The sequence below is a fragment of the Manis pentadactyla genome, chromosome 1 (assembly GCF_030020395.1).
Source record: "Manis pentadactyla isolate mManPen7 chromosome 1, mManPen7.hap1, whole genome shotgun sequence".
NCBI classification, from domain to species: Eukaryota; Metazoa; Chordata; class Mammalia; order Pholidota; family Manidae; genus Manis; species Manis pentadactyla.
Genome location: NC_080019.1, coordinates 123,726,785 through 123,746,305, shown reverse-complemented (window position 1 = coordinate 123,746,305; position 19,521 = coordinate 123,726,785). Strand labels below are relative to the sequence as shown.

General features: G+C 35.8%; 1 protein-coding gene across 2 annotated transcripts in view; it reads left to right on the top strand.

Moving 5' to 3' along the window:
- The window catches only part of ACAP2 (ArfGAP with coiled-coil, ankyrin repeat and PH domains 2), a 163,500-nt gene that overhangs the window by 135,369 nt on the left and 8,610 nt on the right, over positions 1-19,521 (top strand). For both annotated transcript variants that reach the window (XM_036933209.2, XM_057501373.1), the window contains 7 exons: positions 8,500-8,591; positions 9,903-10,087; positions 10,950-11,042; positions 12,088-12,275; positions 12,694-12,803; positions 14,082-14,192; positions 18,197-18,258. In XM_036933209.2, coding sequence (XP_036789104.2) covers positions 8,500-8,591; positions 9,903-10,087; positions 10,950-11,042; positions 12,088-12,275; positions 12,694-12,803; positions 14,082-14,192; positions 18,197-18,258 — 841 coding nt within the window. The remainder of the gene's footprint in view (positions 1-8,499; positions 8,592-9,902; positions 10,088-10,949; positions 11,043-12,087; positions 12,276-12,693; positions 12,804-14,081; positions 14,193-18,196; positions 18,259-19,521) is intronic.

Genomic DNA, 19,521 nt, shown 5'->3' with positions numbered 1-19,521 from the left:
CTAATACATGTAAAAAATGACTGAAACTTTTAAACAAAAATTTCAAAATACATATATATGTATATGTGTGTATGTGTGTGTGTATATAAAGTATAAGGAGAAAATTGTTTACCTCAACTTTTTTTTAAAATACTACTTTTATTTTTCATTCCTCTGGTACATTGATGTATATTATGCAAATTAAGTACAAACATAAAAGAATGACTCCTTCACCATTATCACCTTCGATACTAGATTAGCATAGAGAGAATGCTGAATATTGAGCATTGAAAAGAGCCAAAATGCGTAGTGTGTTTAACCTCCCAATGTATTACAAATATATACTGGATGTTTATACATGTAAAGTCTATCCATTTCTCAACACTTTTCCTACATTTTGGGAAATGCTTACCTGGCACCATGTCCTACACAAGTGAACAAGATGCAAGGTATTTCCAATCCCCGTCCCCCATCAGACTGGGTCAGCTAGAGACTTGAAGACATAGAACAGTGAGAAATTATTCACATCAGTGTCTAAAGTGTGTCAGTGGCAATAACATTGAGAGTGGCGGTGGAGTCTGTTCATTTTCTAGTCCTGATTGTTTAGCCTTGCATCTGATTCTCTAAGACTTGATATTCTTCCAAAAAATTTATCCTGTGCTTAAGCAAAGTCAATTACTGATGGTTGTGATAAAGCAATCTGATTATATATAGAAATACACTGATATCTACTTGATTACAAGTATCAGAAATTGCACTCGAGAGAGAAAATCTTTTATTTTTTCTTTAATATCAAAGAAAAAACCTTATTACACTATGAACATTAAAAATCATTTTCTACAGCTGCAGATACCAAGAAGAAAACATACTATGAAGCATTTACTTTTTTAGATGACATTATGTTTCTCTTTTGTTAGACACTGTATCATTTACATGTCTCCTCATTTCTTCAAATCATTAATTTTTAGTTTCTAACAGGAAAAAAATTAATTTATATCAATAAAAATATATTTACCGGCCAAACACTGTTGGAATCATATTTATCTTTGCTCAAGAAACATGATCTAAAATGACATTTTGAACCAAAGCATTTTTGCTGTATATTTGCTGTGGTTTCTTTTATTTGACCAAAACATATGCCTCAAAGGTTATTACTACGATTACTTCATACTTTTATTTTGGGAACCTATGTAATACTGAGGTTTTCCCCCAGGATTCAATCTGCATATGTTCGTAATGTCTCCTTTCTTTTTCCCCGCCCTTAGCCCTCCCTTCCCACCCATCCTCCCCAGTCCCTTTCCCATTGGTAACTGTTAGTCCATTCTTGGGTTCTGTGATTCTGCTGCTGTTTTGTTCCTTCAGTTTTCCTTTGTTCTTATACTCCACATATGAGTGAAATCATTTGGTACTTGTCTTTCTCCGCCTGGCTGATCTCACTGAGCATAATACCCTCTAGTTCCATCCATGTTGTTGCAAATGGTAGGATCTGTTTTTTTCTTATGGCTGAGTAATATTCCATTGTGTGTATGTACCACATTTTCTTTCAATATGCATATGTATCCCAAGAAGAACATATGGAGATTAATTTGTGGTTTTGCCAAGTTTCTTCAAAATTGAGATTGCACAGTATTGGGAGCCAGTGAGATCTACATTTAAAATTTAAGTGTGAAATTATAATAATCTCTTAATTGTTTAAAAATATTTACTGTTATCTTCCTTGGAGATGAATTTTTTTTTCCTTTTAATCATTTATTATTATTTTCCTGTGTTTTTTTAAATTTATTTTTTATTTTTTAATTTTTTTGGTATCATTAATCTACAATTACATGAAGAACATTATGTTTACTAGGGTCCCCCTTCACCAAGTCCCCCCCACATACCCCTTCACAGTCACTGTCCATCACCTTACTAAGATGCTGTAAAATCACTACTTGTCTTCTCTGTGTTGCACAGCCTTCCCTGTGCCACGCCACACTATACATGCTAATCGTAATGCCCCCATTTTTTTTCCCCGCCCTTAGCCCTCCCTTCCCACCCATCCTCCCCAGTCCCTTTCCCTTTGGTAACTGTTAGTCCATTCTTGGGTTCTGTGATTCTGCTGCTGTTTTGTTCCTTCAGTTTTCCTTTGTTCTTATACTCCACATATGAGTGAAATCATTTGGTACTTGTCTTTCTCTGCCTGGCTGATTTCACTGAGCATAATACCCTCTAGCTCCATCCACGTTGTTGCAAATGGTAGGATCTGTTTTTTTCTTATGGCTGAGTAATATTCCATTGTGTATATGTACCACATCTTCTTTATCCATTCATCTACTGATGGACACCTAGGTTGCTTCCATATCTTGGCTATTGTAAATAGTGCAGCGATAAACATAGGGGTGCATCTGTCTTTTTCAAACTGGAGTGCTGCATTCGTAGGGTAAATTCCTAGAAATGGAATTCCTGGGTCAAATGGTATTTCTATTTTGAGCTTTTTGAGGAACCTCCATACTGCTTTCCACAATGGTTGAACTAATTTACATTCCCACCAACAGTGTAGGAGGGTTCCCCTTTCTCCACAACCTTGCCAACATTTGTTGTTGTTTGTCTTTTGAATGGTAGCCATCCTTACTGGTGTGAGGTGATACCTCATAGTGGTTTTAATTTGCATTTCTCTGATGACAGGCGATGTGGAGCATCTTTTCATGTGTCTGTTGGCCATCTGTATTTCTTTTTTGGAGAACTGTTCAGTTCCTCTGCCCATTTTTTAATTGGATTATTTGTTTTTTGTTTGTTGAGGTGGGTGAGCTCTTTATATATTTTGGACGTCAAGCCTTTATTGGATCTGTCATTTAAAAATATATTCTCCCATACTGTAGGGTACGTTTTTGTTCTATTGATGGTGTCTTTTGCTGTACAGAAGTTTTCAGCTTAATATAGTCTCACTTGTTCATTTTTACTTTTATTTCCCTTGCCTGGGGAGATATGTTCAAGAAGAGGTCATTCATGTTTATGTCTAAGAGGTTTTTGCCTATGTTTTTTCCTAAGAGTTTTATGGTTTCATGACTTACATTCAAGTCTTTGATCCATTTCGAATTTACTTTTGTGTATGGGGTTAGAAAGTGATCCAGTTTCATTCTCTTACATGTAGCTGTCCAGTTTTGCCAGCACCATCTGTTGAAGAGACTGTCATTTCCCCATTGTATGTCCATGGCTCCTTTATCAAATATTAATTGACCGTATATGTTTGGGTTAATGTCTGGAGTCTCTAATCTGTTCCACTTGTCTGTGGCTCTGTTCTTGTGCCAGTACCAAATTGTCTTGATTACTGTGGCTTTGTAGTAGAGCTTGAAGTTGGGGAGTGAGATCCCCCCCACTTTATTCTTCCTTCTTGAGATTGCTTTGGCTATTCGGGGTCTTTGGTGTTTCCATATGAATTTTTGAATTAATTGATCCAGTTCATTGAAGAATGTTGCTGGTAGTTTCATAGGGATTGCATCAAATCTGTATATTGCTTTGGGCAGGATGGCCATTTTGACGATATTAATTCTTCCTAGCCATGAGCATGGGATGAGTTTCCATCTGTTAGTGTCCCCTTTAATTTCTCTTAAGAGTGTTTTGTAGTTTTCAGGGTATAGTTCTTTCACTTCTTTGGTTTGGTTTATTCCTAGGTGTTTTATTCTTTTTGATTCTATTGTGAATGAAATTGTTTTCCTGATTTCTCTTTCTTTTAGTTCATTGTTAGTGTATAGGAAAGCCACAGATTTTTGTGTCTTAATTTTGTATCCTGCAACTTTGCTGAATTCCGATATTTGTTCCAGCAGTTTTTGAGTGGAGTCTTTAGGGTTTTTTATGTACAATATCATGTCATCTGCAAATAGTGACAGTTTGACTTCTTCTTTACCGATCCGGATTCCTTGTATTTCTTTGTTTTGTCTAATTGCCTTGGCTAGGACCTCCAGTACTATGTTGAATAACAGTGGGGAGAGTGGGCATCCCTGTCTAGTTCCCGATCTCAGAGGAAAAGCTTTCAGCCTCTCACTGTTCCTCTCGCTGTTAGCTGTGCGTTTATCATATATGGCCTTTATTATGTTGAGGTCCTTGCCCTCTATGTCCATTTTATTGAGAGTTTTTATCATGAATGGATGTTGAAGTTTGTTGAATGCTTTTTCAGCATCTATGGAGATGATCATGTGGTTTTTGTCCTTCTTTTTGTTGATGTGGTGGATGATGTTGATGGATTTTTAAATGTTGTACCATCCTTGCATCCCTGGAATGAATCCCACTTGGTCATGGTGTATGATCCTTTTGATGTATTTTTGATTTTGGTTTGCTAATGTTTTGTTGAGTAGTTTTGCATCTACGTTCATCAGGGATATTGGTCTGTAGTTTTCTTTTTTGGTGGGGTCTTTGCCTGGTTTTGGTATTAGGGTGATGTTGGCTTCATAGAATGAGTTTGGGAGTATTCCCTCCTCTTCTATTTTTTGGAAAACTTTAAGGAGAATGGGTATTATGTCTTCTCTGTATGTCTGATAAAATTCTGAGGTAAATCCATCTGGCCTGGGGTTTTTTTTCTTGGGTAGTTTTTTGATTACCACTTCAATTTCGTTGCTGGTAATTGGTCTATTTAGAATTTCTGTTTCTTTCTGGGTCAGACTTGGCAGTTTGTATTTTTCTAGGAAGTTGTCCATTTCTCCTAGGTTTTCCAGCTTGTTAGCATATAGGTTTTATAGTATTTGCTAATAATTCTTTGTATTTCTGTGGAGTCCGTCATGATTTTTCCTTTCTCATTTCTGATTCTGTTGATGTGTGTTGACTCCCTTTTTTCTCTTAATAAGTCTGGCTAGAGGCTTATCTATTTTGTTAATTTTCTCGAAGAACCAGCTCTTGGGTTCATTGATTTTTTTCTATTGTTTTATTCTTTACAATTTTATTTATTTCTTCTCTGATCTTTATTATGTCCCTCTGTCTGCTGACCTTAGGCCTCATTTGTTCTTATTTGTTCTTCTTTTCCGAATTTCAATAATTGTGACATTAGACTATTCATTTGGGATCGTTCTTCCTTCTTTAAACATGCCTGGATTGCTATATACTTTCCTCTTAAGAGTGCTTTTGCTGCGTCCCACAGTAGTTAGGGCTTTGTGTTGTTGTTGTTATTTGTTTCTATATATTCCTTGATCTCTATTTTAATTTGTTCGTTGATCCATTGATTATTTAGGAGCATGTTGTTAAGCCTCCATGTGTTTGTGAGCCTTTTTGCTTTCTTTGTACAATTTATTTCTGGTTTTATACCTTTGTGGTCTGAGAAGTTGGTTGGTAGGATTTCAATCTTTTGGAATTTACTGAGGCTCTTTTTGTGGCCTAGTATGTGGTCTATTCTGGGGAATGTTCCATGTGTGCTTGAGAAAAATGTGTATGCTGTTGCTTTTGGATGTAGAGTTGTATAGATGTCTTTTAGGTCCATCTGTTCTAGTGTGTTGTTCAGTGCTTCTGTGTCCTTTCTTATTTTCTGTCTGGTGGATCTGTCCTTTTGAGTGGGTGGTTTGTTGAAGTCTCCCAAAATGAATGCATTGCATTCTATTTCCTCCTTTAATTCTGTTAGTATTTGTTTCACATATATTGGTGCTCCTGTACTGGGTGCATATATGTTTATCATGGTTATATCCTCTTGTTGGACTGAGCCCTTTATCATTATGTAATGTCCTTCTTTATCTCTTGTTACTTTCTTTGTTTTGAAGTCTATTTTGTCTGATACTTGTACTGCAACACCAGCTTTTTTCTTCCTTTGCATGAAATATCTTTTTCCATCCCTTGACTTTTAATCTGTGCATGTCTTTGGGTTTGAGGTGAGTCTCTTGTAAGCAGCATATAGATGGGTCTTGGTTTTTTATCCATTCTATTACTCTGTGTCTTTTGATTGGTGCATTCAGTCCATTTACATTTAGGGTGATTATTGAAAGATATGTACTTACTGCCATTGCAGGCTTTAAGTTTGTGGTTACCAAAGGTTCAAGGTTAGCTTCTTTACTATCTTACTGTCTAATTTAGCTCGCTTATTGAGCTATTATAAACACTGTCTGATGATTCTTTATTTCTCTCCCTTCTTATTCCTCCTCCTCCATTCTTCATATGTTGGGTGTTTTGTTCTGTGCTCCTTTTAGGAGCGCTCCCATCTAGAGCAGTCCCTCCAAGATACCCTGTAGAGGTGGTTTGTGGGAGGCAAATTCCCTCAACATTTGCTTGTCTGGGAATTGTTTAATCCCTCCTTCATATTTAAATGGTAATCGTGCTGAATACAGTATCCTTGGTTCAAGGCCCTTCTGTTTCATTGCTTTAAGTATATCATGCCATTCTCTTCTGGCTTGTAAGGTTTCTTTTGAGAAGTCTGATGGTAGCCTGGTATGTTTTCCTTTGTAGGTGACCTTTTTTCTGTCTCTGGCTGCCTTTTATAGTCTGTCCTTGTCTTTGATCTTTGCCTTTTTAATTATTATGTGTCTTGGTGTTGTCCTCTTTGGGTCCCTTCTGTTGCGATTTCTGTCTGCTTCCGTAGTCTGAGCAACTATTTCCTCTCCCAGTTTGGGGTAGTTCTCAGCAATTATTTCTTCAAAGATACTTTCTATCCCTTTTTCTCTCTCTTCTTCTTCTGGTACCCCTATAATGCAGATATGGTTCCTTTTGGATTGGTCACAATGTTCTCTTAATATTGTTTCATTCCTGGAGATCCTTTTATCTCTCTCTGGTTCAGCTTCTATGCGTTCCTGTTCTCTGGTTTCTATTCCATCAATGGCCTCTTGCATCTTATCCATTCTGCTTATAAATCCTTCCAGAGATTGTTTCATTTCTGTAATCTCCCTCTGGACGTCATCCCTTAACTCTTGTATGTTTCTTTGCAGCTCTGTCAGTATGTTTATGGTTTTTATTTTGAATTCTTTTTCAGGGAAACTGGTTAGGTCTGTCTCTGCAGATCCTCTGTCAGGTTTTGTCTGAACTATTTTGGACTGGAACAAATTTCTTTGCCTTTTTATGGTGGTAGCGGTGGCTGTAGGCAGGTTGCAGATATGTCAGCTGGGAGAACAAAGTACTTTCCTTTTTGCTGAATGCTTTGCTCTTCTCTGCTGCCTGTGTCAGTTACCTGCACTCCTGGAGCAGCCACCGTGTTAATCCCCTAAGCTGCTGTTGTTGGGGTCTCCATCAGAGCAGCGCGGAGCTCTGCAGGATGTGGCAGTCATGCCAGGTGCGCTCCTCTGCAATAGCGGCGCCCCTGCCGGGCAACTGTTTGCCAGCAGCGGCCTTTGAGTCTGGCCCAGGCAGCTGTGCGTTGGGCTGGTATTCCGGTTGACTGCTGGGAGCGCAGCTGCTCCCCCTGGTACTGCTGCAGTTGCACGCGGGCCTCTCCCACATGGAACTCTCCCAGTCTCCTCTCGCGCCAGTGCGCACCAGCCACTCCCAGGCTGTTTGGTTGCTGCTGTGGTGGGCTTGCACGAGCTGCTCCTGTTCCTCTCTGGCTCCGCTGGCGCATGCGGGCCACTCCCGATCCCTTCCAGCACCGCCGCCCCCGGCGCGCGCTGGCACTCTCCCACTGCTGGGCTTGTGTGTCGGGGTCCGCGCCAGTTGGGGGAACGACTGGCAGGCTGCTTAGTGCTGTGAGGGGCTTCAGAACTGCACTGCCGCCCAGGGGTTTAGGGCACCTAATATTATCCGGGATTCCCAGTTGCTGGCTAAGTGTGCTGAGACGACTTCGTCCAGCTGTGGGGTCCCTGTCTCTTTAAGACTTGCTAAAAGCACTCGCTTTTCTTTTGTCTCGGGTGCTGTTTTCCGTTTCTCTAATATCTTGAACTCCATGCACCTTGTGTCTGCGCTTTGGGTGCGGATTTCTAGAGCTGGTTCTTTAGCCATCCTGGGCTTTCACTTCCTCCCCGTTCCAACTCTTTTCCTCCCGCTGGATTCTGGGGTGGGGAAGTGTTCGGGTCCTGCCTGGCCGCGGCTTGTGTCTTACCCCCTTCATGTGATGTTGAGTTTTCACAGATGTAGATGTATCCTGGCTGTTGTACTTCATCCACTGGTGTCTCTTTTAGGAATAGTTGTATTTATTGTATTTTCAAAAATATATATATTTTGGGGAGGAGATTTCCACTGAACTACTCACGCTGCCGTATTCCCGTGGTCTTTTTACTTCAATTTTGAGTTGTTTGAAACTGCACTTGACTGGCCGGCCTTGGGCTTCTTCTTTCAGTTCATTTACCCAGACATTGTGAATAATGTGCAGCATTGTGCTAGTCATAGAGGAGGGATAGAAAACTAGTGGAAGATGGGTGAGGAGAAACCCTTTCTTGTAAGAAAGGTAATCTAGGGGAGGTATTCTGGTGAAGAATGACAAAATGATGATCTTGCTTTCCATCCTTGTCTCATTTTCTTTAACGACTCTGTGGAAGTAGCAGTTGCAAAATATGCAAAAGGAATTAGTTATCTGTCCTTGCTTTAAGGACTTTCATAGTATTTTTAGGAATTTACAGATTATTTTTCCATTTTCCTGCCATACAGCTTATGTGTGAACTGGGGAATGATGTCATAAATCGAGTTTATGAAGCTAAAGTGGAAAAAATGGGAATAAAGAAACCACAACCAGGACAAAGGTACTATTTCAGTTGTTTTAATAGGTTTTTTTTCTTTTTTTCCTGATCAGGAATAAAGCTGTGATTTTATTTCACTGTAATTGATATGTAAATAATGGGAAGAGATCATTACTGCTTCTATTAAAATGCAACTATCTCTTTCCTTGGGTATGTTAATTAAATAACTATATTTTATCAGTCAGATAATCAGTTATAGTCTCTAGATGAGAAAGAACCTTAAAAATCAAGGCTCTCCATAGGGATATAAAAGCTCTTAGCAGTTAAAGTAGGCCAGAGATAATCTATTCATTAATGTCTTCTTCAAGGGTCAGGTTTCTACTATCTACAATGAATAAATTTACTTTGTTTGGCTTAGTTCAGCAAATATTTGTTAATCATGTACTTCATACATAGCATTATGATGTTGAAGACTGAAGGTGAAAAGACTAGCTTCTGATATGCATGAGTATTTGAAATTATGCCTCTAATTCTATACATTGAATGAAGTGGCTAAGAATGCCTTCAAGGTACATAATTTTTGTTGTTGATATTCTTTTTAGTTTTTATGATTCTTTATTTTTAGCATTAAAATTTTATTTGCCATAATCCTGTGTTGGGATTTTGTTTAACTAAATCTTTATGTATAATTAGTAGTATTTTAAAGTTGTTCTCTTAACCAATATCTCTTAAGTGTGATTATTTATTTGCTAAGGCATGGCTATTTGAGTTTTTCAGACCTTGAAATTCTTTCTCTTTAAGCCAGAGACTTAAGCATTTTAAAAGGATATCACCAGTAAGAAAAGGTATAAAACAGACTTGGCATTTTATGATTGTATCATAAATAGAAACTTTAAAAGTGACATTTTTTTCCCCCTTAAGTTAGAAGTGCTATGTTGTTTTAATGTAGTTGTCTTATGAAAAATTATGGCCATCAGTAGTGATAGTTCAGGATGTGATATTACTTACTGGAGTAAAAACGATATTAAAGTTAATTACTATAAACTTTTATAGTTTTCTTAGTACTGTTTTTTGTTCTATAAAGAGTATTAGATAGTATGTATAGAAATGAATGAGCACAGAAATTAAGAGAATAAGAGTGCCATGTTAATGCTTGTGATTTTTTAGGTAGTTTGTTATTTGTATTTCATTTGAATATGAAATCATAGTTCATTATATATTTCTAAGGAAAACGTTGCATGTCACAAATTTATTTTTAACTGGTATTACATTTTAGCGACTTTCTTTGAAATATTCAATGTATGATGGCTTCTTTACAGTATTAGCCATGCTAAGAGATTAAACAGAACATCATGACATTTTTATGTATACCAGACAGGAGAAAGAGGCATATATCAGAGCAAAATATGTGGAAAGGAAATTTGTGGATAAGTACTCCATATCATCATCACCTCCTGAACAGGAAAAAAGGATTGTCTCCAAAAGTTGTGAAGAAAAGAGGCTGAGCATTTCTAAACTTGGGCCAGGTGACCAAGTCAGAGCATCTCCCCAATGTTCAGGTATTACAGCTTGCTTGTTATGTATATAAATATTTCCTTAAGCTGAAGTCACTTTCTTAGTCTCTGAATTCATTGCCATTTAGATTTTGTAAATGTTAAAAATCGATTTCTTTCTACATATTCTAAGGACAGATTGGACTTCTATGTCTTTAAAACAGTTAAATTTGAATAGTGTCTTAGTAGTTCACATTTCTGCTTAATATGCAATGGGAGATGGGAATTATAAGTACAGCAAAAAGCCCTAACTCTAAGTATCTGAATAACCACCTAATATCCTTCCTATATTTTTCCTCCTAAATTTTTCCCAATAACGTTTTTTCCTGCCCTTTTCCCTCCTTATGGCCTGCTTTGTGCTTTGCTAACTTGCATGTCCCCAGTGGTTGCTGTAAATAGCGAGGAGGCCAGGCGGGAGTCTCTGTTCTGTCCTGATGAGCTAGATTCACTCTTCTCCTACTTTGATACTTCTTCAAAACTACGTAGTAGTAAGTACTACTCTTGTGGAGCATTCCAAGTCTGTGCCAGTGGTCATTGTGCGGTGTGGCCATTTCTCTAGATGTAACCCATTGTCTCAGAATTACACATTACTTAAAATCATACAATAATTAAGCTCTTTACTACCCCTGTTGTATTATGGGGTAATGAGATGTTACAACTTTGAAAATAAATTTATTTTCAGGCTTTGTGATTGATTCATATCTTGATAAGCTAAGTGTTGAAAAGGATTAAAACTGTATTAAATGTACTCTACTGATGTTAGATGAGTTCACGTTGACGTATCAGAGATCATTTAAAAATCTCATTGTTAGTGGGAGATTGTTAATGGCATGAACTTTAATCACTAGCTGATTCTTCTTTGTAACAGTCAAAAGTAACGACAGTGGAATCCAGCAGAGCTCTGATGATGGAAGAGAATCTTTACCTTCCACAGTGTCAGCTAATAGTTTATATGAGCCTGGTGAGTTTTGGTGAAATCCAATATTAATTGGTATTTGCTGACAAATGCATTTGATAGCTGCCTGGTCTTGATTAGATAGTTTCTAAAGGAAATGTTTAGTCTTTTAGAAGGTACTAAGGGAAGAGTAATACTGTTAAATGAGAAAGCAGCTATTTCTTTTCATATTTGAAAGTTCTCTCCTAGTTGTACATTCTTCTAAGCCTCATGATATATGCTAAAAGTACCTTGTCAACAGCTAAGGATAATTTTTAATCGACATGAATTGTCTTATTACTTGTAGTCTTTTTTGTAGGTACTTTTTCTTATTAGAAGAAAGTGATGCAACTCCTCCCCATTATGTTTTTCTTATGATCTGTGCTTTCCTCTTATATTCTCTCCTTCATGCTTTCAGTGATTCTGGTCTTTCAGAATCCTCAGGGTAGTAAGCATTCTTTGAATTATCCATATGGCTTGTACTGCAAATTGTGATGTATTGGACCATCCTAGCAATAAAGTGAGGTTTGTTGTTTTAGTGAAATTCGTAAGGAATTCTGTCTCCTCTGAGTCCTTAAGTCCAGGCTCAGAGGAATATACCTAATTTTAGTCTAATACACAGTAATTAGCCTACCAGTTGGATACTGGCAAGATCACAAAGGCCTAGCATAACAATCAATGTTATTATAAGAAGCAGTTTGACTGTTTGGGGAGTGATCAGTCTATTGGAAATAAAATATCTTTGTGAAATTCTCCCATTAGCTCATTTTGTTAAATGAGTGGTTTCTTATGTCAAAACTTTGACATTGTGGTACACTTAAGAGTTCTTTTAAAAGAAAACTGTGTTAAGATATACATAACAGAATTTACCATCCTAACCATTTTTAAGGTACATTTCACTGTTATTAAGTCTGTTCACTTTGTTCATTGTTGTCTTATCACTACTATCCATTCACAGAACTCTTTTCGTCTTAAAAAACTGAAACTCTGTTCCTACGAAACAGTAACTTCCCATTCTTCCTCTCCCCACCCAGAACTCATTTTTATTGATGTAATTTTGTTTGCTTTTCAGAGGGAGAAAGGCAAGATTCTTCTGTGTTTCTGGACTCTAAACATCTTAATCCAGGACTCCAGCTTTACAGGGCTTCATATGAAAAAAATCTTCCTAAAATGGCTGAGGCTTTGGCTCATGGTGCAGATGTGAACTGGGCTAATGCAGAGGAAAACAAAGCATCACCACTTATTCAGGCTGTATTAGGGGTATGAATTTGTACACTGAGGTTTTCAGGGGGTAGTAAAACTTAAAAAAAATCATAATTCATTTTGAACACAGCATTGATGTTGCTTTTTGCTTTAAGAAGAGATAGGGTAGAAAATAGAAGAAGCTAATAGTGATTTCTGAGCATCACTTTGTGCAAGCTCAATGTTTTTTCTTAATGGAAGAGAATTCTGGTAATGAAAGTATTGTGTTTTACTAGATCACAGACTACAAATTGAATTCCTATTAGAAATGATTCTTGGAAAGATAATAATGTATCATTTCTCTTTTTGCTGGGTGGTATTTTCTCTTTCAGAGAGAATGAAATAGACTATTAGAGAAAAGAAAATACTCTGTTTTTAGTAGAAATATATAGTCGTTTGCTTTTTGTACATTGTTATCTTTTTTTCTTCCTCTAAGGGCTCTTTGGTGACATGCGAATTTCTCCTGCAGAATGGTGCTAATGTGAACCAAAGAGATGTACAAGGGCGGGGACCACTGCACCATGCTACAGTCTTAGGGCACACAGGGTAAACTATAGTGCTTATTTTAGTAGATTTTATTTGAAAATTTATTTTAAAATAGTGTTTTGCTTTTTTTCAGGGTAAGGCCAGTAGGTAGAGTTTGTAAATTGATACTTTCCTATGACTTATATTGTCATGATGGAATTTGAAGTTTTAAAAATCTCATTGAGGAAAAAATGACTGTTACTTTTCAGATAAGAAAATTGCAAAGCTTACTTTGAAGTTCACTTTTCGTTTATATAGACAAGTTTTAGTGTTTAAAACTGTTATTAAGATTGTGGTGGTTTTATCACACAGTTTAAGTCTGTGTGTGTAGTTATGCATGTAAACATACATTATGTACATAGCACACATTTTGGGAGAATTTTGTAATTTTGGACTTTTTTTTTAGTTTTCCCACAGGGTAGCTAAAGTCAAATTCTGTAGTAAATTCTTAGTCTGTGCTGTTGATATTGTGACTTCTGGATCAATATTTAGAGTCATAACAATAAGGCCATGAAAATGGGCTTTTTATTAGAGGGTACAAATGAAGGAAAAATGTTGTTCTTATATGAATTGTTTGTGTTATAGGTGATTGTTTTATAATATCTCAGGATATCCAGTTCTTATTACCTTGACAAGCAAGAAGCTGTTCTTATTTTTATTTATAGCATCTTCTATTTTTATCATAGCTTGTGTTCTTTCCCTCTGTCAGCAATAACTTCATAAAAACTTCCCTATATTTAAAAGTGCTGGTATTTAACTTACCCCTTTGTATTTTCTTCCTGAACAGTCAATAATTCTCCACATTTTACATCATAGACTCCCATGATTCATTCTTAAATATTTATTCATTTTTTTCAATTTCTCCAAGTTATGAATATTTGTATAGTACAGCAAGAGGGTTACTTCCCACTCTTTGCTATTGTATTTTCATGAATATATTGTTAACATTGCCTTGGCTTCTCCTTCTTTCCCAGATAATCACCTTGAATGATTTTTGTTTAATTTTATAGATATATGTGTACATCTTTCTATGATACTATGGTAGGGTAGGGACCATAATTTATACATCTCACTATGCCCTATAACTCTAGGTTAAATAAATATTTCGAGATTCATAAAATCAAGGTCATGGTAAATTTTTATTAGAGTCAGTGTTCAAAAAATACTTGTAGAATGAATAAAAAATTTCCTAATGAAAATGTTATTTCTTTAAGTTAGATAGTGATTTTTATTTTTTAAGGTGAATACTAATGTTTTTTCTTATAGGCAGTATCTCAAAAATGCTATTTCCTTAAACAGGCAGGTATGTTTATTCCTAAAACGAGGTGCCAATCAACATGCCACTGATGAGGAAGGGAAAGACCCTTTGAGTATAGCTGTGGAAGCAGCCAATGCTGATATAGTGACCTTGTAAGTATTTTCTTTTTACTTGATTATTTCCTTTATAATATATTGTAGTGTTTTAACATAGAGTTTCATGTGTAGGTATGAACTTTACACTTGCTTGGCTGTGTACGTCAGATGTATTCAGTGCTTTGCAAACATGAACTTACTTGGTTCTCACCACAACTTTATGAGGAAGATATTATGATTAACCTCATTTTTTAAGTAATGAAGCCAAGCCACAAACAATTTGATAAACTGTAAGTGGTGGAATTGGAATTTGAAACCAACAGTTCTGGATCCAAAACATATTCTTGGCTACTTCTGTTATACTTCCTGACCAGTAGGAACAGAAAATGAATGACTTGTCTAAAATGGATTTTTTAACTTTTAGTACAGAACTGGGGCAGGGATTGAATTGGTAAAAGTAACAGGCAGCTATTGTACCTCCAGAATCAGAGGATTATAAGAAGAGAGGATAGCTGCATTGATGTTAGTGACTTTTGCAGTTGTATTGTCTTTGGACGATGATACGTAGGGATCCGTTTGTGCTTATTTTTTGAAAGAATTATTCACATGAAAGAATATCTTATTCACAAAAAGAATAAAATACCTGGGAGCAAATTTAACATTGTTGAAAGAAATTGAAGATGGTACAAATAAAGGGAAAGACATTCACTGTTCATGAATTAGAAGAATTAACATTATTAAAATGTCCATACTATACTCAGAGCAATCTTTCGAGTCAGTGCAGTCCCTGTCAAAATACCAATGGCATTTTTCACAAAACTAGAACAAATAACCCTAAAATTCGTATGGCACCACGGAAGACCCTCAAATAGCCAAAGCAATCCTGAGAAAGAACAGAGCAGGGGGTATTACACTGCCTGAATTCAAACTATACTCCAAAGCTATAATAATCAAAACAGTATATGGTATTATCACAAAAATAGACATAGATCAATGCAGTTGAACAGGGAGCTCAGAAATGAACCCATGCTTATATGGTCAAATAATCTCTGACAAAGGAGGCAAGAATATACAATGGGTAAAAGATAGTTGTTTCTTCAATAAATAGTATTAGGAAAACTGGACAGCTACATGCAAAAGAATGAAAGTGGACCACTGTCTTATACCATACACAAAAATAAACTCCAAGTGGATTAAAGACCTAAATGTAAAACCCGAAACCATAAAACTTCTAAAAGAAAACTTAGGCAGTAAACTCTTGAACATTTGCCTTATCTATTTCTGGATTTATCTTCCTAGGCAAGGGAAACAAAAGCAAAAATAAAGAAATGGGACTTCATCAAATGAAAATACTTTTTTTTGCACAGTGAAAGAAACCATTGACAAAACGGAAAGGCAACCTACTGATTGGGAGAATATATTTGTAAATGATGTATCCAATAAGGGTTTATAGCCAAAATATATAAAAATTCATACAACTGAACACCAAGAAACCAAATAATCTGATTTAAAAATGTGCCAAAGACTTGAACAGACATTTTTCCAAAGAGGACAAACAGATGGCCAACAGATACATGAAAAATGCTCAAGATTACTAATCAGCAGGGAAATACAAATCAAAATCACAAAGAGATATCTCCTCACACCTGTCAGAATGGCTATTATCAAAGGGAAAAGAAATAACAAGTGTTGGCAAGGATGTGGAGAAAAGGGAATCCTTGTGCATTGTTGGTAGGAATGTGAATTGGTGCAGCACTGTGGAAAGCAGTATGAAGGTTCCTCAGAAAATTAAACGTAGAAACACCATATGATCCAGCAATTCCATTTTTGGGTATTAATCCTAAGAAAATGAAAATACTAACTTGAAAAAATACATGTACCCCTGTGTGTATTGCAGCATTATTTACAATAGTCAAGACATGGAAGCAATCTAAGTGTCAATTGATAGTTGAATGAATAAAGGAGATATAATATAGAAATACATGCAGTAAACTATTTACTGAGCCATAACAAATAATGAAATGGCAACAACATGGATGGACCTAGAGGATGTTATGCTAAATGAAATAAGTCAGAGAGAAATACAAATACTATATGATTTTAGTTATATGTGGAATCTAAAACAAATAAAAAAAACAGACTTATAAAACAGAACAAACTGGTGATTGACAATAGGGGAGGGATATGGAGAGGATGAGTGAAATAGGTGAGGGGGTAAAAAAAGGTGCATACTTCCAATTATGAATCATGGGGATGAAAAGTACATCATAGGGAATATAGTCAGTAATATTGTGATAACTTTGTATGGTGACAGACTGTAACTACACTTACCGTGGTGAGCATTTAGTAATGTATATAATTGACAAATCACTATGCTGTACAACTAAAACTAATATATTTTATATCAACTATATTTCAATAAAAAATAAAATTGTTTAATAAAGAATTGTTCACGTGAATACTCTTTTTAAGATAGAAATATTTGGTTTTGAGTGTTATATGATCTGTTAAAAAGAATTTTGAGGTCTTAAATTGATTTTTGTTCTGCATCAAAGTTGTTTGTTACTCTTGGGATCTAGAAATGTGATTGTCACCTATACTTCATTGTTATGAAAAAGAAAACTCAAGCACATGTCATACAAAGTCAGTCATTCTGTTCTGGGCTGAACGAAGCCCAGACCTCAGCCCAGAACGTTCCTTTGCTATATGAGTAGATAGTTCTCAATCACTTACACTTGCAATCACTTACAAAAAGAAACTCCCTAGAAAAATACCTGAAAATTCTTGACTTGCCATATATCATCCCTCCCCGACCCATGCCAAATTCAGAACAAAACAGCAAAACATACTTTTTCTGAACTCAGTGTCCCTTCCCCACTGTGGGGAAGGGGGGAGTATTGTTTTTGTGCAAGCTATTGTAGGAAAATTTAGAACCATTAAATCATTATAGATTTACAATTGGAGAAAGATAGGTTATTAAAGAAAAGGTAGGAATAGTAGAGAGAATTGAACCCTGGATGCAGCTTTCCAGGCAATTCTTAAAGTAATTGCCCTCTTCTTCCAAATTATCTGTTCCCAAATTGTCTAATTTTCTCAGTTTACTTTATGTGAAGTCTTTAGTTTCACTTAATGATTTTTGAAAATAGGTATCCTCTCTGAGAAGTCCAAATACCAAAGGGAGGCCTCAGGTGCTGTTAAGTTGTGCAGTGGTTGAGAAAGGAGAGATGGAAGGAAATTGTGGTTACTTCAAAAGGAATTTAGAAGACAATAAAAGTCCATGTCAAATGCTGCAGTTGCCAGAGGTTGTTAGAAGAGGATGGTATAGGTCTGGGAAGGCAGTATTTGGTGGCCTGGAGGGCAGGCGAATAGTACAAAGTAGAAGCTGGGCACCAAGGGCAGCATCTGCCCATTTCAAAGTGTCACTTAAAATTAGTAAGAAAATGGAAATACTTGTCTTCTTAATCTAATGATACATGTCTTCCTACTGCTGGGATGAATAACCCAAAAAGAAATGTATAACCAGTATAGTAACCTTGGGAAAATCTTGATAACCTGTTATCATTTATTACAGTGTTTGCATAGCTAAATACATTCCAAGTATTTAGAGTTAACACTATTTTTATGTCTGGAACTACCTCATCTCTGGGTAAACAGGATGAACTGATGATATACTGTACATTATGACATCTCACACTGTAGAAGCAGTAATTACAGCAGTTGACAGTTAAAATTTGACAGGTTGCTGCCAGGGATTCTTCGGAGTCTGGAGGAAGCAAGCTGCTGGAGGTGCTGCAAGGATCCTGCTTAACGGAGCTGAAATGCACTTCTGAAATCTTTTATTGCCTTTTCTCGTGAGAATTACATAAAGTAATTGTATACAGTTGTTTTTCTATCTCAGATTGCTGGGTCTGATAAACTAGAAGCCCATTTATTTTAGTGGTAAATACTGGTAAAAGAAAAATACTACATCAGTACATGTTTTACCTGCATATATAATTCATTAGTTTATGAATATTTATCTTGTATAACTTCATCTAAAAAATCTTTTTATTTAACTTTAGGTTACGTTTAGCAAGAATGAATGAAGAGATGCGGGAATCAGAAGGACTTTATGGACAGCCAGGTCAATATTCTACTAATAACCATACTGAAATGCAGTATAAGAAATGCATTCAGGAATTTATCAGTTTACAATTGGAAGATTCATAGTTCTCTAGCACACTATCTTAATATAACAGAATTTTTATAACTTACTTGTAAATTGTTAGGTATATACTGTACTTGAGGAATTCTTGGGGGTGGCTAATTCCCAGGTCTTTAAAAATCCGTAACTATTCCTATTACAGTACATGTTTACTTGCTGTATTTAACTCTGGCTGCTAATTTCTTTATCTGCTGTACAGATGTCTTCCATATACATTCCAGTGAAGTGAATGGAATGATAAAGTATCTTTATACACTCACAGCAGCACAACAGTTATTTTCTTTTTGGAGTTCTCTTTAGCTGTTAAGTGAATATTACAAAATTGTTTTCTTTTTGTTATTCAGGGAATTTCTATAAATTGTGTTCAGGAAAAAAACAAATTACCATGTGTTTGGCATATAAAAAGTCAATATAAAAAGTCAAAATATCTAGAAATTTTTATTGAATGAAGAGTTTTATACTCCAACCTAAAAATGAGTTGAAGGTTTAAAAATAAAATTTACTGGTAGGTTAAGAAGTCCATAATAGGAATAGAGTTAGTTTAAAAGGTATAGGGAAAATGTCTCATTTTATCTTGTAGCTTGGCCCCAAGCAATTATACAATATTTGTTGGATAAATGGAAGTATTTAGAACAATATTTCATGAACCTGATGGCAAAGTAGACTTATTATCAGAGAAATCTCAGCTCAGGATCAGCTCAAGTCTCATTTTGGGTAATTTTTACCTTTGAGTCACGATGTCAAGAAAAGGAAGAAATGTTGATCAGATTCCTTTCTTTGATAAACACATCCTAATTAGACATTCTTCACACAGAAGAGAGTAATAATTGGATCTCCAGTTTCATGAATTTGAGTATATTAATTACTAGTTTATCTCTTAAATTCATATACATATTAGTAAAAAGTTTCAGGAATTCATAACTAAAATAATTGAGATTATTCAGTTTTCAATGAGTATATTTGATTTTTTCCAGTGGAATATCCCTATATTATTTTAAACGTGACTTGACAACACCATCTATTCATCTGTTTAAATATATGTTGAAATTTCTGTACTTTATCCTAGCTTCAGCCATTTACTTCTATTTTAACCAGATTAATATATAATTAATATAAATATGGGCCATTCTTTTCTCAGAGGACTGCATTTACTGCTTACTTTTGGTCTAAAAGAGAACAAAT